Raw genomic sequence first — 25321 nt, 5'->3', positions numbered from 1 at the left:
CCAAAAGTTTTGTAGTACACTACCCTTTTGAGGAATCACTTTTAAAGACCTGGCCGATAGGAAAGCAGAGTCGGTGGCACGCAATATGTTTACTATGGCAGATTCGGCATTGTGTCTGGTCCTGGCCTCGGCCCTGTTGTCTCAGACCCTAACTAAATGGGCCAAACTTTTGCGCCAAGGTCTGTGGAACGTGCTGGTTCCCTCTGCTTACGTTGATCTGAGGGACCAGTTGGTCCAGGGGCTGCAGTTTATTTGTGATACAGCTTTGGATGCAGCTCCTGTGCTGTCCAAGCTCTCCGTTTCACTAGGCGTGTGCTTTGGCTTAAGAATTTGTCTGCAAACCAAGCCTCCAAGAAAGCTCTCATCGATCTGCCCTTTCAAGGCGATTGCCTGTTTGGGACTATTCTGGATGACATCATTAAGGGGGGGGGGGAGAGTACCTTCCTGCCACAGTCTAGGAAAGGGAAGGAGCCTCGTCACAAAGGTGGGCCCTCCTTCTCAGTCCATAAAAAAATATTATATTTTGTGCTTCCGGGACTGAAGATAAAGGAAATAGATCTTTCAAGTCTTTCCCGGGAGGTTCCAAGCAACCTTGGCCTGACAAGCCTAGAGCTGGCTTCTCTGTACCCGCAGACAAGACCCCTTCAGCATGAAGGTCTGCCCTCACCCATAACTGCGGTGGGGGGACATCTTTGTTTGTTTCCGACCTCGTGGACCTCCTTCGTGAGCGTCAAGGGGATCCACAAAATGATCCTTTTGGGGGGAGTCTGGTATTGATTTTAGGGGAACCCCACACCAACATTTTAGAAGACAATTGCAAGGGGTCCCCTAAAAAATCCATACTAGACCTTTTCCGGGCATGCAGCCTGGCAAGCCAGAAAAGGGGGGGGGGATTAGTGAGCAAAGCCCCCCTCCTAAACCATACCAGGTCACATGCCCCTCAAAGCACCTTGTCCTCATGTTGATAGGGAAAAGGGCCTTTTCCTCACAACAAGGTGGTTGTGGAGGTCTGCGGGCAGGGGGTTTATGGGAATCTGGATGCCCCCTTTAACAGGGGGTCCCCAGATCCCACCCCCCCATGTGAATGAGTATTGACTACATAGTACCCCTATCCATTCACCAAAACGTGAGTACTGTAAAGACACAACACAAGTTTTTGACAATTCCTTTATTAAAAAAAAAAAAAAAAAGTCCCCCGGTGTAGATCCATCGTCAATCGCGATGCCCACAGTACTGCCGGTCTCATCGAAGGCTCCTGCCGTCTGCCTGCTCAGCTGGTGACATCACAGGTCAACTCCACCCCTTGGTTATTTAGGAAATGTCAGACGGCGGAGCAGGCAGACGACAGGAGCCTTCAACAAGATCGGAGGTTTTTAAAATCTTTTTTACTGTCCGGTGGTGCGGCGGGTGTCGTGATTGAGGATGGATCTACACTTTTTTTGTTAAGGAATTTGTTAAAAACTCACGTTGTGTCTTTGCTCACTTTTTACACTTTTTTTGGTGCATGAGTAGGGGTACTATGTACAAGGCTAGTGTGCATGAAGACGTAATGCTGAAGCTACTACATGTAGCTTACACACTTGGCTAAACACCAGCAAAAAACATTAGCATTTTTTTGTCCAGCGTTTCTAAAGCTTTTTTCTAACATTTTTAGCTTTCTTGTGTGCATGAAGCCTAATTATTGGGCTTATTCAGATTGTCTGTTATGTGGGATACGGTACCTAGATGGGTTCCAAGTGCTCAGAAGTCCAGGCTAAATTTGCGACGAGCTGTTATTGAGGTTTTCTGCAGTGTTTTGTTTTTTGTGCTTATGATGGTAACAAAGCTCTTAGTCACAGAAGAATGTGGCATACCTGTCTTTTCGTGCTTGAAATGTTTGATTTCACTTTACCTCTGTGAGGTTATGTAAAGTCATCTGTAACATAATCAGCCAGATACATGTGGTGGGTATTCCATGTTTTCTTTATGACCCTTGAGTACACTTTTCAACTGGGGTTTCCAGCTCCATCTCAGGTTTACAGATATTTCTGTACTGTTTGGAAATTGTTCACCGACTTTCAATTATTTATGTACTCCCCTACAATTTGTTTAGATAGTTGATTTGAAGGTTTTATACAATGTGCTCTGTTTACTATCAAACTGTACTACTTTGTTGTCACACTCATTCACTCAGTGGTGTTTTAACTTCAGTTCCCCATTCACACCTGAATGTTTTATCATGCCATTTCTGAAGGGAGACTGGGCTCAGAATGAAGAATCCCATTATTTTTAGAGGGTCTAGTCATATCTAAAAGTTGTGTCACTTTTCGCCTGTCGTCTGAAGCTTGAAAAAGTATGAACTTTTTTAGGGCAGAATTGATTATTTTTTGGTTCCATAAACTTTAATAGAGCTACATTGCTGCCCAGCAAGTTGTCATATTGTTAATCCATGAGGATGTAAAACTGGTTCTAAAATGAATAAACCGATCTGTGAAGACACAGTTTTCTATGAGTCCATCCAAGTTTTATTCTGTGTGAAGCCCCGATGAAGTGGGAGTGATGTTGCTCCAGAAACACTTTGGCTGTTTTTTAATGACTTATTTACCAACAATTATTTTTTTCGGACTCTTTAATCCAATTTTGGTCTGGCACTCCTTTCTGTATTTCTGTGATTTCAGCAACAGAGGCAGCTCTGTCAATCTAGAAGGCAGTGGACAGGACTAGGTGTGGCCTGGTGCTAATTGACAAACTACAGGCTTGAGAACCAGCAGTGACAATGCTGATAGCCATGCCCCCTTCATCATTTTTTCACCCTGCTGAAGTGCCCTCTCTGCTGCAAGAGCCTGGTACTAGGTGAACAAGGCTGAGTGCTGACAAAATGCAGAAAAAAGGTATAGTAAACTGTCAGTTGAGCCCCCACCCCCACACATTCCCCCCTGCCTTACTATATACTGTTTATACCTTCTAAATTGCTTTAATTCCAAATCTGGAATTTATGAAAGACTAGTCATGCATGCAAAGACTTTTGTCCTAGATTCCCCCATGCACTCTAAACAGTGTGGATGCAGGAATCTCCCCTACCAGCTATTGTATTCAGACTAAATATACTGTATGAACAGTGACTGCATCTAATTGGATGAAGTCACCTTTCAGTGGATAATTCTCAACCCAGCACCTTCTATTTTTTCTAATAAAGTTTGTTGACCCGGATGGTGCCAACTGGTCCACCGAAAGCTCAAATATTAGTCAGTTCAGCAGGAATCATCCAAAATTCAAGCCATGTATGGCAGACTTAACTAAGTCAGCATCATGGAGGTCTCTTGCTTGTTGCTGCTCAAAGAGGTCGCCATTCTTCATATCTCCCTATAATATACAGCTCTGTATTTATTACTATGAATGATCCAGCAGGGGGAGCACCAATGACCAGTCTACAGTGAGCCACAGTACAAGGGGGTGGAGAAATCCGAAGAACTGAGATTTAGAAAAACGGAATATCTACTATCAGAGTTTCCCAAAATAAATAAATAACAAGTCAGTGACTTGACCACTTTGCATGCAGTCAAATGTGATATGTTGGGTTTGCGTAGACCTACCCATTAATTATTTGAATTGTGAGTATTATTCTGCAAGTGGCATCCCCAGGTTACAGGTGTCAACTCTGTCTGAGTGGGGAGAATAAATGAATAGCAGTGCAAGTAACAGTAATCCATTTCCACCATATGCACGCTGACCTCAAAGTGTTCCCACCTCACCGCTGTCACATGATCATGTGCAGGTATCTATGGGATGATGAAAGACAGGCCATTGTGTAGGGTCTAGATAACAGATATAATTGTTTCAGTTTACCTGTTTAGGATATTATCAGCTTGTAGGCATCGGTATCCTCTGTCAGGCAGTGAATCCCTTATCTGGCATTTAATCTTGTCTGTATGGGAAAACCAAATATTTTGCCCGCTGAGTGAAACTTTTGAATTAGTGACCTAACGTAATGCGAGACAATGCCTTGGCAGTGAACCTTTTCTCTTCTTACCTATAGGATAATGAAGTAACGTACCCATTAAAGACCGAGCATCAGCTAGATTGATCTGTTGTGTTTACTTAGAGTCCCCACATCCAACATGGCACAAACTACTTTTAAAAAGGCAATTTACAAAGGTGCAAACCAGGTTGTTGTGTCTGATCTTAGTTTTAAAGAAGTTTAGTCTAAACAAACGCATCTTTTGCCAGAGCTTTATGTATCTCTAAATCTAACCTGTTAACAGTTTGGTCTCCATTTCGGAAGCTGGAAAGGCTTCGCAAATGCCAACTATCTCAACTAAAGCAGGCACTCAGGATACTTTTTTCTCTGTGTCAGCCCTGTATTTAGCCCTGCAGTGTCTATGTCCCCCAGGAAAACCACCACCACCACCACCAACAGATCTAATATGACAACCACCAACAGATCTAATATGCTGAAGAGGGGGAGATGTTACTCAGCTCCGTATTTTTGTTTTGTTTTTGATATACTCTACATATTTGACTGCAGAGGCGAGTGGACCCCAGAATTGGTACTTTTTTCTTTTTCCATTATTTTTATTTTTTTAAGAAAACACAAAGAAATACCTATAATTATTAAAGACAAAGACTCGGGTAAGGCACAATAAAAGAATTGTAGAAAAAAAATTGTGCATACAAAACAGCATAATCTGTCATGAAATAAAGAGCATTACACAGAACAATTCTTTATAAAACCCCTAGATATTTCACCCATTCGGCTTCACCATGTGGGGTACTATGCTAAGTTCTTGCATTATCAGTATAAAATAAATACTAAAAAGATAACTACAATGAATACAAATACCAAAAAATATAACCAGAAGGAAGTAAGTCCTTGAGTTTAAGTCTCAAAGGCATTCAGAATAAACATTTGTTTAACAAAAGAAGACATAACATGAAGAAGAAATAGGGTGAGATAAGAGAGTCATCGTGAAGTTTGTACAGACATGCCCCAACAGGTGATCCCCCCCAATGCTGAACCCCATGCTCCATCAATGTCCTGCCATTTGTCCGTGCATTACAAATATCGAAGTCAAGGATTCCAGATCAAATTTAGATTGTTTATCTAGTAAAATACTAGCCAGTTTCTCGTGGATCATAATCCATGAGAACATGTACTTTTTTCTAGAAAGGGCTTCTGTGTTTTAGTGTTTCTAAATGTATATTGCATTTTACAATTTTTTGATCATAAAGCAATAGAAGCCTCAAACGTCTCTCATGACACAATTTCTTAACCAATATGCCAATATTTCCAGAAAGAAAACAGGACACATCCCTGTGATAAGAACAATTTTGTATTTTTCACAATGCCTGCTATGGTAACTTATGGTGTTAGGTGTAGGAGTGGATGGCAAAAAAAGGGTTACTTCCTTGCAGAATGACTGACTTTTGGCAAATATGGTCCTAATTTTGCTTCCTTTATTTTTCCTGCCCTTTAAATTGCTTATAGAAACTCTTCATTTATGTTTCCATCCCTCTATCTTCATGTATTTGCATCTGAAAGCATTTTGCAGCAAGAGAACTAATAAGTATAATTACTTATATGTATACTTGATTGCCTCACCCTTTATTCCACTTGAATTGTTAACAGATCTATTCCCATTATCTTGCCACGGTAAATGTAATTGTGGTACATGGGTAGGAAGGCTTCAAGCTGTAAACTTCAGACATGAAATATGAACTAAGCTTATCCTTCTATAGTGTGTACATATCTCAATCAAGAGCACAAAGTTTTATTTCTGACTGCTGCTTTGTTCCTTTTTTTTTTTTTTTGGGGGGGGGGGGGTGGTTCCCTTCCTTTCAATAAGTCCCCAGAGCTCTCCTTACTGAGCTCTGCAGAGTGTGATTTCAGTTCTCTGCCCCCTCTTTTCTGACAGCTTAGACAAGCTTTTTAAATGATGAACTTTGAACGGATGTAGAGTAGAGAATACTGCAGATAAACAGGCACAACTTATGTTGTAAGATTTGTTTCATCTCTTGTCCCTCATTTCACTGGGTATATGGAAGAGTTTATAAAAAATTTTAAGGGATGGTCAAAGAGCAGCCCAGCCGATGCAGCTGCCTTGTACATGCAGGTGGCAGGTGTCACCCAAGTGCAGCCCGCAACCCCATAGCAATGCCACTGTCCACCCCTAAGCTGACGTCATTTCCGGTATCAGTGTGGCAGATATCGGAGGATTTGCCATTACTCGTGTAAATGCTTAGTTTTGGCACGATACCGGTATCGCTGCAACCCTAGTGCTTGGAAGGGAATTGCGTAAGAGTCTACCCTCTTCATCCTGGGCTTCACTGTCAGGTACGTGACACCATCATTTTTTGGAAAGAGGCTGGGACCCCATGTAATCCAAAAAGGAGGACCAAGTACTAGTATAGTCTATCTGGTGTTGCAAAAGCTCTGCTTTTTATTGCCCTGGCTGTTAAGGGAACCTGCGATTACCTTTTAGTAAGATTAAGGGTGGTAATGTAACTGACAGGAACCAACCATTCTATCGACACATCTGCATGGTGAAAAGCATCAAAATTGGATATTTAATTTAGTTTGTTGGCATCTAGACCTGAGGACAGCCAAGACTTATACTGAGGACAGCTGAGACTAATATTCAGGATCTCCTCTGCACCTAAGTGTTCACAAAGGTACATGCACTGCTTCTTGCTCATCTGCAGACTCAGAGCATTCATGTCACAGGGTACTTGGACCATTTTCTAATGAAGGACTCCCCTGCCACAAAAATGTCAGCCAACATCCACAAGACTATTCAGCTCCTTCAAACCTTTAGTTGGTTATTCAACGTTTCAAAGTTTTCTCTTCAGCCCTCACAATGTCTGGAGTACCTGAGTCTAATCCTGGACACAGCCGAAGTCAGAATCCTCCTTCTTTCAGAAAACATTTCCTCTTTGAGGTCTAATGTGTGTACAGATCAGAAAGGCACCCCTTGGCTTCTGCATTATGGTAGTCTTCTTGCAGGCAGTCCATTTTGTCCAGTTTCACGCCCAGGACACTTCAACTCTTCATCCTTACAGTGTGGAGCAAACAGATCCACCCTCTGGACCATCCTATACATCAATCCAGCCAGACAATTCTATTCCTGGCATTTTGGATCTCCAAATCTGAAGCTAAAAAACTTCCCTGTCAAGTGGTGTGTGATGAGGGAAAAATGAATGTTCAATGGTCTTTGTTGGCATCACCTGTGGTTTTGCTGCCCCCTCAGGACCAAGGGTATCCAAAAACACTAAAAAACAACAACAAGAGAGGGGCGCGCCGACCTTGTACATTACCACTAAAAAGGTTTATTAAAATCCAAAATAATACACATTATACTCACAAACAATTGTAGATAGCACACATGTAAACATGATCGCACATGATTGTCCGATCATGTTTACATGTGTGCTATCTACAATTGTTTGTGAGTATAATGTGTATTATTTTGGATTTTTGATAAACCTTTTTAGTGGTAATACACAAGGTCAGTGCACCCCTCTCTTGTTTTTGTTTTTTAGTGTTTTTGGATCTCCAAATCTGCCCTGTAGTCTTAAAAAGGCATACCTTCCCACGCCTTGGAAAGTTGTGACAAAAGATTCCAGCCTTGCATCCATAATTGTCCAGGAAACATGGTCTGACATTCTGAAACTGAGGGCTATCAGATTATCTCCACAATACTGGACCCCAGTCAAGGTACAGTTGGACAATGCCACAGCATTGGCCTACATAGACCATCAGGAGGGGCACCAGAAGTCAAGCTGCCCTAAGAGTAATGATATTGATCCTCTCCTGGGTAGAAATTCCAGCTCTCTCTGCTGTCCACAGCCCTAGCGTTGACAATTGACAGGTGGACTGCACATGCTACCAATGCATACACCAGGAGAATGGGCTCTGCACACTAAGATTTAGAATCGCTGTCAGCGGTGGGGGAAACCAGACGTGGAAATCCTAGCCTACAGGTTCAAAAACAAACTGTACAGATTTGTAGCCAGGTTCAGGGAGTCCTAGCCTTCGCAGTATATGTTTTGGTGATTCCTTGGACTTCTTTCAGACTGATCTATGTGCAGCCAGATGCTTGGCTAAGATTGGAAAGTTAGCAAAACATTGGCTGCAGCTGCTCTCTGTAGCTGCTTTGGGGTGCTGAACTGGTCAACAGCTATATCAGCAAGAGAAGGGAGCTACTGAGCTGGTAGAGTTCAACAGACTCAGTCAGGCAGCACTGCACTGTGGGATCTGTAGTCCAAAGAGAGAAACTCTACTGTAATCAAGAGCTTTTGAACTGCATTTCCCAGAGATACATTGTAAGGAGGAGGAAAACGATCTAATTTTCTCAGGCTGTACAGGACTCAGCTCTCTTGCCGTGAGGGAGCCCGTAGAATTCATATCACTGTCCAATGTGCACCTTCACTGCTTCAGGTCGGCAGCCTGAGCGGGGTCTGAAGTGCTAAGTTCGGGAGTGCTATCAACCAGAGTCACCTGGGTGCAGAGCAGAGAGTGGACTGATCACTGTGTGTGACCGGGTGGTGAGCTGCTATATCGCTGGGACTGGTGAGTTGCTGCTTTGCTAACATCTGCTAGAGAGGCTCAGCCTTTTAGGAGCTGACCATACAGCCATCTATTAGCCTTATTGCTGCCTGCATACTTGACTTCGACTATTCTCATGTGCATCAATAATACAACTGGGCCCCAACGCTAGCTGGCTGAATATTTAGGGCTAAAGACTGCCCCTTTACTGCTATTACACAGAAACCTTTACCTATTGTTTATGCTCCCAGGGGCATTGCACCATGTACTATCCATTCTCCTAGAGTTCACTCTAGACTAGTTATAGTATTATTATTTATATTGTAGTTAATGCATATATATGCACTGTTTATTGCTGACTTTGCTGATTTGCGTGTTGATTCTAGTCTGGTGGTACAGAACTCTATTCTAAGTTACTTTGGCATAGTGATTATACTTTCTTGCAGATTGTGTTGTGTTTCAACCTACCTTCTATATACTTACTTTTGTTCAAACCACCATTCATTTCAACCCGTACCAATACATTGAGTTTACTTACCACAAAATGGCCCTATGTATATTTCTTGGTACTAACTCACAGCCAAGTTAAAGGTATATATACTCATGTTCTTATAAGTGCTTGCTGTGACTTTTACAGCAAGCTTGTTTTTGGAGTCAAGGCACAGAACATAGAGCCTAAATTACCAAGCAGCTCCTTTGGGGGTAGCGGTACATATGCCTTCTCTCTGATAAAAATTCTTCCTCTACTGCTGCACAGGATCAGGGCAAAAAGGGTTTCGGTGATCCTCATCATACCCAATTGGCCCAGAAGGACTTGGGAAACAGACATACTCAGACTCCTGTTGGACAATCTTGGCTTCTTCCATAAAGGCCAGATTTACTGGCACCAGGCCTCCCATCTCACCCAATGGTTTTAAAAACATGGCTGTTAAAACCCAAGTCCTGCCACCTTACTTAAAAGAAAATCTACCTCCCTCAAGATCTACCATGGCAGATGGAAGGCCTATGTTGTGCTTACCTGCGCTTGGCAAATTAATCAATTAAATTAAATGAAGGTGAGAAAGTAAAAAACCTGACTGCAGCACTTGCTGATATTCACACATAAATATCAAAAGACAACTGAAAAAAATACACGTATTGCGCTGTCAGGAAAACTTCTAATTTAATGGTGTTGCCTCTTGGAAGATTTCCCGTCGGACAAACATGCATAGGACAGAGTTTAGCGGTGACATTATTACACTGTCACTTTTGTATATGAATGTTTTTTAAACAGTATCTCACCTTGGGATTTCCTAGCTCTTTCCTTGGTATGTGTTTTTGCTGCTGAGAACAGTATATGAGAAGCAATCCAGTGACCACTTTTGGGGCATGCTATTCAGGAGAGAGTGAGGTTTGAGGCTTGCTGAGGTGTGAGAGGAACAGAGCTGAAAGCATCCATCTATGTGGGATCGATCATTTTTCAAATGCTGATTTAGACCTCTTGAGTTGTGGGGTCTAAGGCTTTGGTAAGCAGCATTATAATCACTTGGTGGTTGGTGCAAAGCAACTGTATGAATATTTTGCACACTTTTGGTGGACTTTCATATTTAGTTTATAGGACTTTATTATGTTTTTATTTTGTTTGTTATACACTATATATTAAATAAGAGGTTTTCCTGCCAGCACAACACTATTTTTTTCAGATAGAAGGCCTACTTTGGCTGGTGCAAGAACAGATACCTTAGTCCCAGGGAACATTCTGCTGTTTGTATCTCGAACTTTCTGCAAGTTGGCTTTGACATGCATCTGGCCTTGAGTACTCTTAAGGGACAAGTTTCTGCCTTATCCATTTTTTTCCAGAAGCCTTTTGCTTCACGGTGATTAATCAAGACTTTTTTCAGGGAGTTGCTCATATAGGCCCCCAAATTCAGCCTCATGTGCTACCTTAGTATCTGAGCCTGGTGCTCTCTGTACTCCAGACACCCCCCTGTGATCTGATTATAGAGAGTGTGATATCACCACCCCATCTCTCCACTCAGAGAATGTTTCGCATTCTCTGACTGGCGGCTGCGCTGAGCTGTTGACCTCCGGTATTCACAATGAATCAGGCTGATTGCTCAACAAGAGACCCAGAAACAAGTGGACATCACTAAAGTAGCAGTGTCTACTTAAGTGATTTTCAGCTTCCTGGGGCATCCGCCAGGTATGTTATTTACCCATATTTACAGATACATTGGTCCAAGCAGTGTAATTATGTAAAAATATACCATGACTTGAATGCTTCTTTAAATATGTCCTATGGTGTACTGTATGAATAAGATAAAGGGAGCTTTGACTTACCTGAAAAATCCTTATCTTGGAGTATAGTGCAGGATCCTCCCTTCTGTCTTCTTTGTTCATGCCCTATTGCTTGCTAAAATTTGGAATCGCATAAAGGGGGTGGGTTTATATGAGCATGCAGTAGGGACAGCCCTAGCAAAGCTTTTTGCCAGTGTCCAATCGCCTGAAGTCACCCTGCATATATAACCCATGTTCTATGAATAAAATCCCTGAGCCCAACATACAGTATATATAAATATATATTCAGCCATGTATTTCTGCAGTGCTGTGTTTCTCCTCTTTATTATGTGTATTAGATATGTATTTTTTGAATTACTGATTTACTTTCAAATTGCTTTTCTAGTTGCACATCTACAATGTCCTTTCTAGAAAGTGCAAATTGTGATTAATTTCCTTTTACTCATTCACAACTTTTGAATGCCCAGCTTGGTTGTCTCTGTGCCTTGAGATATCCATCTTCCCATGGAATGGACACTAAAAGCAAACATACTTTTAAGCTTTTTCTCTTTGTTGAATGTGTCTGGATTCTATTTTTGCAACAAACTTTTTCTGTGCCGTAATTTGTGCTTGGTTTAAAAGAACCATTAACAGTAGTTCAAAGATCCTTTAATTGCTACCTTTCATTGAATAGCTTCAAATCAATTAGGTTACAAAATAAACTAAGTGATGTATTTGTGAGGTGGCTAAACAGAAAATCTGTTTGCTTAGTTCTGTAGCTTGGATAGCAACGCTGTCCTCTAAATGTTACCAAGAGTTTATTATGGATAATCTAGTGATATTTCAATAAGTATTTAATTAGCCCTTGATGGCATTTCTAAATCTCTAGCCTTTAGCTGCTACACATTTAGGGCTCTTTTATATGGGAATCTGGCCCTGTTTAATACCTAAAGTCTGAGCCCTTTGTTTAGGTGCTCATACATGTGGGTATGATTAGCATAAAAATGTATGTACTTTCCCTGATCTTCCTGCCCAGCAGTTATCTAACTGGGTATCATTCATGAAAGATGGAGATCTAGTCATTCATTCTGATAGAACCCTTTTAATTGTGCCCTGAACAATATAGACCAGGGGTGTTCAACCTTTCAACCTTCCTGGGTTACATTAGAAGAAGAGGAATTGTCTTGGGCCACACATAAAATACACTAGCAATAAGGATAACTGATGAGCAGAAAAAGTTAGGCAGATGTGATATTATCGATCGCTTATCTGGATAATGTACCAATCTGAGTAATAAAGCTTAATTTTTTTAAAATATTTTCTATTAAAAATTTAAAAGAGGGCAACTTAAAACTAGTGTAATATTTGACACTGTTTTTGATAAACTAACGCATCAATATCTGGCTTGATGGATGTAGTAGTAATTCTCAATAAATTCTCAAGGTGCTCAACCAATATTTTGGTTCTAATTTTGCCCTCATATGCTTCTTCCTTGAAAATAGTTGCTCACAAATATAGGTGCTGCTGAGAACTGATGACACTTTCTTTGGGAAGATAAAACGTATCACTTGTACGACTCCAAAGTTGCAACTTTAGTGCAACTTTGATACAACTTTTGGTGTAACTTTGATGCCAATTTGGATGGGTAGAACTTGGATTATGACTTTGGCTTTGACCAGTTTTAATGGAAAACTTTTGAATTCAAGTTGCATTGTATAACATTCAGGTATAACTTTCATGCAACTTCTGAGGGTTAACATTGAAGTCTATGGCCCTCAAGTTGTGTGAAAGTTGGACCAAAGTAGTGCATGAACTACTTTAAAGTTGCTGCAACTTTAAGTTGCACATATATGAATGGTTATCATTGAAAAACATGGGGAACGACATGTCGTGCAACTCTGATGTCCAAAGTTGCATGACAAGTTGCACAAGTGTGAAAGGGGCCTTAAAGTCAAGTCAAATGTTTTTTTTTTTTTAACTCATGTGTTCGCTAAGTTTAAATTAATTTTTTCCAAAAATTCCCACCCCCACAAAATCAACATTTTTACGTAAGTTTACGATTTTTTGTTGGACCACATTCATAGCTGTGCTGGGCCGGAGGTTGGACACCCCTTATATAGACTGTCAGCAATACACTGAAGCTGTACACAGTAGCAAGTGGTATTTGCTATTAAGACCTTATGCGTTCATGGACTAATGCCCAGGAACACAAAATACCTGCGTTATGGGCATTTGTTCCTGAAGGCATTTTGCCCTAGCTATACTGAAAGAAGCCAGTTGTTTTTTGAGGTCAACAAGACATTAGAGCAGTCACTCGCAGGGGTTCATTTGCTAAAGGAAAATAGGCTGTTCACTTAGCAAGGGAAGTTACAGTCTGCAAGGGAGCTTAGTGATTGAAGTTCTGTTGACTTCCATCATCCATTCATGTGCAAGCAAAATTTTTTTTTATTTTTTATTTTCCTTGCATATAATTGGGTGTCCTTTGCAAAATATACCTTCCCAACATTCACTAAGTTCTGGGGAAAATTCTCTTGCAAAGTGAACAGCCTATTTGCCTTTAGTAAATCAACCCCATAGTCATGGGTTTGGTCCTCAAAGCAAGCTGTCTCTGCTGTGCTGGTTTTTCTTTTGTAAGTTATAGTGCTTTGGAAATCCTTTGTCAAGTATTATTTGTGTATTTGTAAAACATGCATTGTATATATTTTATGTCAGTAATTGACTGCATTTCTTTACACGAGTAATCTGACGAATATGATATCTTCTAATTTATCCATGGAAAAAGCTTTTTATACATAAGAGTTTTTAGTGCCCATGTCTTCATTTTCTATAACTGTTCAAATTGCTTTTGTTCCCACAGAGCCCAGCAGACAGATCAGACCTGGAAGATCTAGACATGTTTGCCAGCTCCAGAGAACAGCGCTTCCGTGTATTTGCCTCTTTAGAATATGAAGGACAGTTATATATGACTCCGAAGGATTTTCTAGAATCGGTTACTACAGATGAACCACGGAGTAAGTCTTTTCAATATTAATCAGCATTTATATATCACTATAGAGGATATAGCTGGAAGGGGAGGGGAGGAGAGGGTAGAGGATTGGAACATGTAGCTCCAACTGAAGTGTTCTGTGCTCTATCTGTCATAGAACAGGGAGCACATCGGGTCTTAAGTGGTTAAGACCCGATGTCCGCCGCTCACTCACGATCGTCCGTGACAGCGGGAGAAAGGCAGGCGGCTAGTGTAAACAAGCTGCCTGTCATTCTCCCCTGTGTAGAAACAGTGATCATACGGTTCTACTATGTAGGACCGTTGATCATTGTTCCTACATTTCAAGCCACAGCCAATCACAGTTAGAATCACGCCCCTAGGGACACACACAGCCCCAGCCTCTCAAATAAAGTTAACCGCTTCACTACCAGTGTATTTTTACAGTAACAGTGCATATGTATAGCACTGATTACTGCAGTAATGTCACTGGTAACCCCAAAAGTGTCAAAAATGTCAGTCAAGGGTCCGATCTGTCCGCCCCAATGTCGCAGTACCGCAAAAAAAATCGCAGGTCGCCACCATTACGCGTTAAAAAAAAACAACAAAAATGACAAAAATCTTTCCCTTTGTTAGTAAACACAATAACTTTTGCGCAAACCAATCAAAATACGCTTTTTGCGATTTTTTTTTTACCAAACATATGTAGCATAAAACAAATTGGCCGAAAAAGTAAAAAAATTTTGATTTTTACATTTTTTTTTGGGGAATTTCATATTAAAAAAATGTGAAAAATATTGTTATTTTTGCAAAATTGACGCTCTTTTTTTTGTTTGTAGCGCATGATCAAAAAATCGCACAGGTGATCAAATACCAGGAAAGCTCTGTTTGTGGGAAAAAAAGGACGTCAAATTTGTTTAGGTACAGCGTCGTACGACCGCGCAATTGTCCGTTAAAGTCACGCAGTGCCGAATCGCAAAATAGGCCCTGGTCAGGAAGGGGGTAAAATCTTACGGGGCTTAAGTGGTTAAGACCGGAACATTTTGCTGCTTAATGACCAGGCCCTATTTTGCAATTCGGCACTGTGTGACTTTAACAGACAATTGTGCGTTCATGCGATGCTGTACCCAAATGAAATTGTCGTCCTTTTTTCCCTACAAATAGAGCTTTCTTTTGGTGGTATTTGATTTTTTGCGCTATAGCGACAATTTTGAAAAAAAACTATATTTTTCACATTGTGCTATATAACATTCCCAAAAAAAAAAATATGTAAAAATCTAAATGTTTTAGGCCAATTTTTTTTCTGCTACATATTTTTGTTAAAAAAAAATTCATTAAGTGTATTTTGATTGGTTTCTGCTAAAGTTATTGCATTTACTAACTACAGTAAAGATTTATGTAATTTTTTTTTTTTTTATTTGTAATCGCGGTGATCTGCTATTTTTTTTACGGGAGTGCAAAATTGACAGATTGGACCCCTAACGAACATTTTTGACACTTTTGGGGGTACCATTGACATTACTACAGTAATCAGGGCTAAAAATATGCACTGTTACTGTAATAATGCCATTGGCAGGGAAGGGGTTAATACTATGGGTGATCAAGGGGTTAAATGTAGAGCCAGCCTGCCACAGTACATCTGCGGTAGCTGGAGGTAAAGTGATTAATAAACAGTGTTGTAGCCTGCAGTTCAGTACAGCAGAATATACAGGTGCATCTCATAAAATTAGAATATCATCAAAAAGTTAATTTATTTCAGTAATTCAATTCAAAAATTGAAACTCATATATTTTATTTAGATGCATTACACACAGACTAATATATTTCAGGCATTTATTTTAATTTTGATGATTATTGCTTACAGCAAGTGAAAACCCAAAATTCAGTATCTCAGAAAATTTGAATATTACATAAGACCAAAAAAAAAAAGATTTTTAATAGAGAAATGTTGACTTAATGAAAAGTGTGTTTATGTACAATATAGTATGCACTCGATACTTGGTCGGGGCTCCTTATGCATGAATTACTGCATCAATGCGGCATGGCATGGAGGCATTCAGCCTGTGGCACGGCTGATGTGTTATGGAAGCCCAGGTTTCTTTGGTAGCAGGTTCCAGCTCGTCTGCATTGTTGGGTCTGGTGTCTCACCTTCCTCTTGACAATACCCCACAGATTCTCTGGGGTTTAGGTCAGGCGAGTTTACTGGCTAATCAAGCACAGTGATACCATGATCATTAACCACTTGCTGCCCACCCACTGTCAAATGACGGCGGAACGGTGCGGCTCTCGTTCTGGGACGACGTCATAGGGGCGCACAGTGCGGCATTTGCGGCCACGCTGTGTTCCTAGGACATGGGGTGACCCCGATCTTGGTGACGTGCTGCTTTACCCATGTGATCGGCTGGGTCCAATCACAGCCGGTCACATGTAAATGAGGAAGTGCCGTTTATCGTCTCTCCTCGCCTCACACTGTCAGAGTGTGTGGCGAGGAGAGCCGGTCAGCGGCTCCTCCTCAAAGGGGAGTCTAGGACAGGTAATCAGGGCACTGATCATCAGTGACCTGATTACAGTAAAGTAAAAACAGTGCCCATAAGTCACCCCAATCAATGCCCATCAGTGCCCACAATCAGCGCCCATAGTGCTGTCAGTGCCCATCAGTGCCTGCTCATCTGTGCTGCCCATTAGTGTCATCCGTCAGTGTCGCCCATCAGTGCCACCCGTTAGTGACATTCAGTGCTGCCCATCAGTGCCGTCCGTCAGTGCCGCCCATCAGTGCCACCTCTCAGTGCCCATCAGTGCCACTTCTCAGTGTCCCCTATCAGTGCCACCTATCATACCCATCAGTGCGGCATATTAGTGCCTCCTCATCAGTGCCCATCAGTGCAGCCTATTAGTGCCCATCAGTGCCACCTCATCAGCGTACCTTAGTGAAGGAGAAAAATTACTTATTTTCAAAATTCACTGACACAAAATAAGAAAAACTTTTTTTTATTTTCAAAATTTTCTGTCTTTTTTCTTTAAAATAAAATACCAAATTCTTTAAATAAAATACCAATTCTTTAAATATCAAATACCACCAAAAGAAAGCTCTGTTTGTGTGAAATAAATGATAAAAATGTCATATGTGTACAGTGTTGCATGATCCCGCAATTGTCATTCAAAGTGTGACAGCGCTGAAAGCTGAAAATTGGCCTGGGCAGGAAGGGGGTGAGAGTGGCCTTTATTGAAGTGGTTAAACCTGGTATTGGGGCTTTTGGCAGTGTGGGCAGGTGCCAAGTCCAGCTGGAAAATGAAATCAGCATCTCCATAAAGCTGGTCAGAGTGCTCTAGAATTTCCTGGTAGAGGGCTGCGCTGACTTTGGACTTGATAAAACACAGTGGACCAACACCAGCAGATGACATGGCTCACCAAATCATCACTGACTGTGAAAACTTCACACTGGACTTCATGCAACTTGGATTCTGTGCCTCTCCACTCTTCCTTCAGACTCTGGGACCTTGATTTTCAAATTAAATGCAAAAGTTTCCACAGTCAGTGATGATTTGGGGAGCCATGTTATCTGCTGATGTTGGTCCACTGTGTTTTATCAAATCCAAAGTCAGTGCAATCCTCTACCAGGAAATTCTAGAGCACTTCATGCTTCCCTCTGCTGACCAGCTTTAAGGAGATGGTGATTTAATTTTCCAGCAGGACTTGGCATCTGCCCACACTGCCAAAAGTACCAATACCTGGTTTAATAATCATGGTATCACTGTATTTCATTGGCCAGCAAACTCGCCTGCCCTAAACCCCATAGAGAATCTGTGGGGTATTGTCAAGAGGAAGATTAGAGACACCAGACCCAACAATGCAGATGATCTGAAAGCCACCATCAAAGCAACCTGGGCTTCCATAACACCTCAGCAGTGTCACAGGCTGATCGCCTCCTTGCCACACTGCATTGATGCAGTAATTCATGGAAAAGGAGCCCCGACTGAGTATTAAGTGCATACTATACTGTACATGGACATACTTTTTAGTAAGCCAACTTTTCTGTATTAAAAATCCTTTTTTTAATTTGTCTTATGTAATAATTCTACTTTTCTGAGATACTAAATTTGGGGTTTTCACTAGCTGTAAGCCATAATCATCAAAATTAAAAGAAAGAAATGCTTGAAATATATAGATCTGTGTGTAACGCATTTATATAAAATATATGAGTTTGACTTTTTGAATTGAATTACTGAAATAAATTAAGTTTTTGAAAATATTCTAATTTTATGAGATTTACCTGTACAATACACATGCTGGAAAATAGTTAATTGATGATGATGTTAAGGATAGCACAGGACAGACTTTAAGCCTAGAAAACCTACCAGTTACTTTATGTAAAAGGGATACTAGTAATATATACAGTATGCAAAAGTCCTGCCTTCTGTACAGAATTTGCATTGTAACTTTTCAATACAGCCTATTTTGTTATGTTATCATCCCAGGCAGGGCAGGCTCACTTTCATTCCAGTCCTATCAGTTACCAAGCACCAAGTATAGTGATGTGAGAGGAAGGGAAGTGAGTCACATACTGCCCCATACTCAAGAGTACTGAGGGATTTTTTGTACCTAACAACCGGAGCGACAGGGAAGCAAAGTGAGAACATGTCCTGCTGATGCCCTGTGTAGGCAAAGCACCGACTAATTTTAAAGGATAAATTCACCTTTTAACAAAAAATTATAAATGCACATTTTTTGCAGGTGAAAGTGCATTTACTATTTTTTGTTTTTGGAAAGCATTGCACCAGCGATCAGCAGATCGTTCATGCCATGCAGGTCTCCTGCAGACTGTCCGTGTAAACTGTGTGCCCATACAAGCAGCTTTACAATGACAGGAAGAATCAATGAACTACCACAGCGCTCATTAGCATCATGCTAGTTAATTGAGAACTACAAGCTGAAAGCTGCAAAGGCTGTTGGTACTTGTAGTTCATTCACTCGCAGAACATAATGCGGCTGGGTGGAGCTGGGTGTAACATGTAACATGTACGAGATTCAAACCATGTTTGGACAGGCTGATTGTACCAAGTTGATCGATCGATCACGTTGGTAACAACCAGCATGCCGGGTTCTACCTGCGATTATCGCTAGCGCCTGCTATGGCCACTAGCAATAATCACTGTCTTCCCACCAGGAGAAGACAGTGGCCTGGCAGGAGGGATTCCCACATCAACACTCTCTGTGTTGATGGGGGAATCAGGTGAATTTCTTTCTTGCAACCCGTTGTTGCAGGAAAGAAATTTGCTCTGTGTATGGCTGGCCTTACTATGTACAGCTGCACCAGATTCTGTGCACCAGTTTTAGTAAATCCCCCCTATTGGGTTCTTTTATACATCTTTTACTTTGTTTTTATAAATGGATAGACACTTATGTATGATTTATTAACATTTGTATTATTTTTCAGATTCAAAGAAGTGGAGAACACTTTCAAAACAAGTAAGTATTTAACTACAGATTTTAAAGTCATAAAATTGTTTTCCAGCTACAGTTAAAGTGGACCGTCACTCAACAGATGCACTAGGCATCCTTGCACTCCTTACCTCTTTGCAATGTAAGCTATCAAAAAACAATTTCTCCTTCATTAATTGACGGACACAGCTCCTCATCTTCTTGACTACGCGGGTTATACCCCCCCCCCCTACAGGAGTTGGACACTAGGCAGAAAATAACTTGACTACGCCTATGGGGCAGTAACAGGGGGTATACTCCCACTCTCTGCTATAAGTTCCAGCCTAGTCAGGAGTAAGGACCTAGTTCCTTGCTGGGATCTCTGGTCCTGCTGATTTTTTTCTTCTTAAATTACATTTTTTCCTCTCTTTATTATTTTGTTCCTGATGAGAATCTACAATCAATTGCCAAACTGGATAATCTAGATCCAAAGGGTCCTTCCAGTCTGGCCAGCAAGCATGTGCAGACCGCAGCTCCACGCTAGGTAGGCCGCGACATAGTCCCACGTTCCATTGTTAAATGTTAATGACCTCACATTGTTTCTGTCCAGATGGCTAGATAATTAGTTCAGGTTAATTCTCTTTCTGTATACAATTTCATCTGCATATGATCATTTAATCAGGCAACCCCTGACCTATGTCTGGTAATCTGATCAGGAGGGGGAGGTCCATGCTGTATATAAATTCTGTGTGACTGTTCCATAAAAAGAAGATTACAGTACAAGCTAAGTTGTCGGCTAGCTCTGTGTGTAGGATGACTGGGAAAATCTGGTATATATGTTGAAGACTGTAGGAATACTGACGGAAGTCCACAAGTACAGTGTGGGTTATGGTTCTGTTATATTGGTGGCAAGCGGTGGGATGATTCCCGCAGTCTGGGACATCTAAACCTCTACCAGGATTCAAGGTGTGGGGAGCAGAAGAGGAGAGGTACAGATATCAGCCGCCATGGAAGAGGAATTCGGAAGGAGGTTGCGAGAGATGCGGATACAGCACAGGGGACCAGTGTCAGAGAAGGTCCTGCTAGAATGGCATTATTCAGTTCGCTTGGAACTCTGGGAGGAAGCGCTAGCCCGTGCGCAGCGACACCAGGGAAAAATCCTCCCCTCCTTCCAGGAAAGGTACTGGTCGCAGTATGAAGTTCGAATGGTGTTTTTGGGGAGACAACCGCACAAGGAATGGAAAGCTGAGTTAGCAGGCTGGTCCAGGCGGAGATGCGGTTGGACGAGAGCTATAGAGCCCTCCGCTGGTATGTAACCCAAGTGTGCCCATGGACAGCGGACGACAGCCCAACAGAAGGCTTTTGCTACAGCGGCCTGGGGCTGTTATTAGAGATGCTGTCTGAGGACCCCGACTTTGGGAGCGATTTGGAATGGCGTATGGGGAAAATCTTGGAATACAGAGAACAGATGCTGAATGTCTTGGAAGTGCACTGGGCACTGGAAGATTTGGAATTTCTAGCCAATCAGGAATGGGAGCTGGAGATCGCCTACAGACGGCTGCTAGACTGTGCTCAGCCAGATATTCCCCTTGCCTGGGAATATCCAGAAGTACCAGCTGACAGTCCAGAAATCCATACTGAACAATCGACAATGTGGCTCAGTAATAGTGTGCTTTGCTCACCTGCACCCACGGTTCTGGATGCGGAGGTCTTATGGTGGATGCAGCAAGTGCTGACTCACCTTGACAAACCTGTTTCTGCACAGGACAAGCTTGGATGGAGGAATTTATCTGTCCAGCAGCTGGATAAAGATACAGGAGATGAAGCAGCTAGCTCATCTTCCCAGCTGCAGTTTAAAGATATGGGAGAAGAGGAAGCCATCTTCATTCCCCAACCACGGATCACAGATTTAATTGTCTTTTAATCAGAGGATGTTGGATGATAACTCACCTGCCAAAGTGTTGGCACTGGGCCCAAGTGCCACCAGCCCATGCCCTGGACTTTCAGCAATTCCAGAGACTGGGGATTTAATAGATTTTTTTCTGCTGAGGAGGAACATCCCAGTGAGCCTACAGCAGAAGAGCTGGCATCCAGGCCTAGTGCTGCTGACCTATGCCTGCAACAATTGGTGACCCAGGAAGATGTGTGCAAGGCAACTGACTTTTCAGTTTACTTTCCTGCAGAACAGCTGGCAACTGGGCAGAGTGCTACCAAGCTCTGCCCAGCACCCGCAACAGCTATAGAGTTCCAGGAAGCTGGGGAAATCGGCCCCTTGCCCCAGCAACAAGCTGATGAAGTGAAGCTTATACACCCAGATGAAGCGCTGGCAGCCAGACAGAGAGTCAATGACCTCTGCCCCACACCTGTGGCAGTTCCGGAGGCCCAGGGTGAGATGGAGAGGAGGTTATGGTTTCTTCCGCTCTGACAGAAGGTGCAGAGGTTTGTAGCAAGGTCTCAGGATCCTCTGGCCGATGCAACAGACGCTCTGGTGGCCCCTTGGGGTCCGTATCATTTGATATTTGCATTTTTTCCAATAACTCTTTTGCCGAGATCCCTGCGAAGAATCGAGGCAGAAGGGATTCTGGTCATCCTAGTGGCCTCGTAGGTCTTGATACACTGACCTGGTACGGCTGGTCGCCAATGTCCCTTGGAGACCCCATCTCAGAGAAGACCTTTTAGTTCATGGGCCGATCTTCCATTCTGCTTAACAGTCGCTGGCTTTAATGGCTTGGCTATTAAAAGCCAGGTGCTGAAGGATAGAGGGGTGTCTGATTCAGTGATTCCTATGCTGTTAAAAGCTAGAAAATCTACTTCTAGGAAGATTTATCATCAAGTCTGGAAGGCGTGCATTGCTTGATGTGCGTCTCAGGGGGTTTCCCTCTGTTTCTTTTCTGTGTCTCGTGTCTTGGAGTTTCTCCAAAGAGGTGTAGATCAGCGTTTGGCCTTGGGTACCATCAAAGGCCAGATTTCGTCCCAGGTTTTGCAGGCCGCTGTTGGAGAGAATTAGTCCTCTTTGAGGGTGTATTTTTTTGTCAGGTAAGCTCCTGTTGTTCCTGGTTGAGCTTCTGTTTTACCTGGTTGGCTACATTTAGCCTTTGGTAAGTGTGTTTATTGCTGTGTTCTTCCCACCCCTCATGTTGACACTGCTTTGGGACGTCCCAAGGGTCAAGAAGATTTGGAGCTGTGTCCGTCAATGAACGAAAGAGAAAACAGGATTTTTGTCTTACCATAAAATCCTTTTCTCTGATGTTCATTGACAAACACAGCACCCGCTCCTCTATTGAGTTGGGTTATATGTTCTTCTGACACTGCTTGTTACAAAACCGAAGACCTAGAGCAGGAAGTAGTAATATACCCCCTGGGACTGCCCTAAAGGGATAGTCAAACTTTTTTCTGCCTAGTGTCCTACTCCTGTAGGGAGCAGCATAAACCCAAGGGTCAAGCAGATATGGAACTGTGTCCGCCAATGAACATCAGAGAAAAGGATTTTAGGGTAAGACAAAAATCATTTTTTTTTTTTTTACTTTTTTAGTTCATTCTGCTCCCAGGTGCAGTTTGTGCCCAGGTGAGAATGATGCTTCCTCCTCTTTGAACCCTCCAGGCATATGCATGTAACTTATCCCAGGAGGCTTCATGCAGTGGCCTGGGACCCAGTGTGTGACAGGGCATGAAAGATCACAACTGGACCACACTAGATTTGATGGCTGGGTGAGTATGTGAATTGTTCATAGCACAAGGAAATCTGGTAAAAAGGAAAGAAAAATACTGGGGGGGGGGGGGATAGAGTTAAGTTACTCTTTAATTTGAGTATCGTTGTTATTTTCAAGCTTTTTTTTTTTTTTAATCTTAGTAAAATAAACAAATGACAACAAAATGAATGAGCTGCTGTGGAATAATTCCAGTTTTTATAATGTATAAAATCATGAAAGGTCAGTAAGTCTTTACTCTTTAGAGGTTACATGCAAGAAAGGTAAACTTGTTATACTTGTCTGATGGCCAATACCGCCACAGAAATCAGACTTTGTACTTTGCAGAAACCCATGTGAAATTAAAACGACTTCCTAACGAATAAACTTAAAAGCAAAGTCCCCTTAGTAGCTAATAGAGCTAGTGATGGTTGTGGTAGGATAATAAAAGTTTTGTGTGAAAATATAATTCACCAACCTGCCTATCTTTATCGGTAAGTCCTTTACTATCCATATACAGGCCAAATCTCAAATGGATAAGTATTATCATTGAGTCACTGAAAGTTCTTTGGCACCAAGACATAGACATTTTTAGGACAATAAGATATGGAACTTTTTTAGAATATGTGGATTAACAAACATTTATTAAAGGACACCTGTCACTTAAACGTACCATCCAGCTGTGTATCTGGCCCCTTTTGATCACACAGTCACCTTTTTTGCCCACTTTTTGATCCCTACAGCAGCCTCCAGAAAGACTCCGTAGGCAAAGGTTGGATTTCCCTGAAGCATGATTTTTGCACACTTAGCGTCAGCGAGTCCTTGCCTATATATTTAGTCATTTTGATTTCTTCAGGAGAATCTAAGAGCACATTGAAAATCACAGAAGTAAAAAAGGCAGCACTTTTTTATTGGGTTAGCTGCTTTTAGAGAATATTTAAAGGTGTGTGTACAGTGTCAGAGATTTATTAATTTATCATACACTATATATGTTTCCTATGCTTAGATATAGCAGGATTTTTATTAGGGCTGCAGTAGAGATTGTTTTATACAGGCAGTATTGGTGAGAATAAGTGGAACTTCCGCTTTAGGGAGTCCTGACCCCCCGACATGCCACATTTGGCATGTCATTTTTTGGGGGGGGGAGCGGGTACCTAGTTTTGACAGGTACCCGCTCCCACTTCCGCTCGGAGCGCCGCGGCGCCCTGAGCGGAAGTTCTCCTCTCCCCCTCCCTCCCTGCAATCTTCTGGGACACGTCAGAGGTCCCAGAAGATTGCCGGCCAATCACGGCGCGCAGCGCGACTCGCGCATGCGCAGTGGGTACCCGGCTGTGAAGCCGCAAACTGTAACAGCCGGGTGCCCACAGCAGTGATGCCGGCGCCGAGGGAGAGGATCGAGGCTTCCGGCGGCCGCATCGCTGGACCGTTGGACAGGTGAGTAAATGGCTGGAACTCCGCTTTAAGGCACCAGTGGCCACTTACTGCATTTTTTTTTTTTGGTAATGTGTTTTAGGTTGTGTTGTAATCCTCTCATCTGCCAACCTATTGCATTCCTATCATGCATTTGCAGCTGTTGCTTGAAAAAAATTGGAGCTAGTTGATTTTCTTTCCTACCAATGAGTTAGCAAATATTCACATTTAAAGTTCATCTCCTCATTAACCTGTGTGAGTAAAGATTGCTTGTTCCTCCATCATTCATTGAAAGACATCTGAATTCATCACGGGTTCATTATTTTCTCACCCAACCAAGTACATCCTTAGCTTGGTGGCCTTGCTCCCCTCTCTTGCTGGCCCAGAGGTCGTTCTTTCCCTCAGTTGGTGGAATATGGCCACAGATACTACCCTTTTTGTGGGGGGGGGGGGGACTTGATAAATCTGCCCATCTGCCAACTGAGGGGGAGAACCACCTCCTGGCAAGCAGGAGGAGGGAGTGAGGCCACTAAGCTAAGAATGTTCTTGGTCAGGTGAGAAAATGAATGTATTTATGATAAATTTAACTGTGTCCAATGAACTAATAGAAAAGGATTTTTTGGTGAGTACAAAAATTAAATGTTTTACTCCCTAAAAAGAAGCACTGTCAAGAAGGGCTTATTGTCTAAGAAAGGCTTGCAGTGCCATTTTGTGTGAGGAGGTTTTTCATATTGTGGTTTAATTCCCAACAATAATAATGAGACTTTAGAGCCATGGTTCACTTAATACAGCAGGCTCAAAGAGGTTCAAGGAGGATATTGACTCAACAAACAATAATGCCTAAAGGATAAGTTCACTTTTTAGAAAAAAATAATAGATGTACATTTTTTTGCAGGTAAAACAATGTGTGTTTTTTAAATTTTATTTGAGCCTTTAAAGCATTGCACTAGCAATCAGTGGATCGCTGGAACCATGCAGGTCTCCAGCAGATCTGCCAGTGTATCTGTGTGCCCGTACATCTCATACGGGAAAGCAGATACAATCTG

At 42.1% G+C, this 25321-nt stretch overlaps 1 protein-coding gene across 6 annotated transcripts in view; it reads left to right on the top strand.

Moving 5' to 3' along the window:
• The window catches only part of MICU3 (mitochondrial calcium uptake family member 3), a 262043-nt gene that overhangs the window by 43811 nt on the left and 192911 nt on the right, over window positions 1-25321 (top strand). For all 6 annotated transcript variants that reach the window (XM_082243038.1, XM_082243041.1, XM_082243037.1 and 3 more), the window contains exons 2-3: window positions 13635-13788; window positions 19196-19227. In XM_082243038.1, the coding sequence (XP_082099164.1) occupies window positions 13635-13788; window positions 19196-19227 (186 nt within the window). The remainder of the gene's footprint in view (window positions 1-13634; window positions 13789-19195; window positions 19228-25321) is intronic.

The sequence above is a fragment of the Pelophylax lessonae genome, assembly GCF_965119305.1.
Source record: "Pelophylax lessonae genome assembly, chromosome: 1".
NCBI lineage: Eukaryota > Metazoa > Chordata > Amphibia > Anura > Ranidae > Pelophylax > Pelophylax lessonae.
This window is presented reverse-complemented; position numbering and strand designations above follow the sequence as displayed.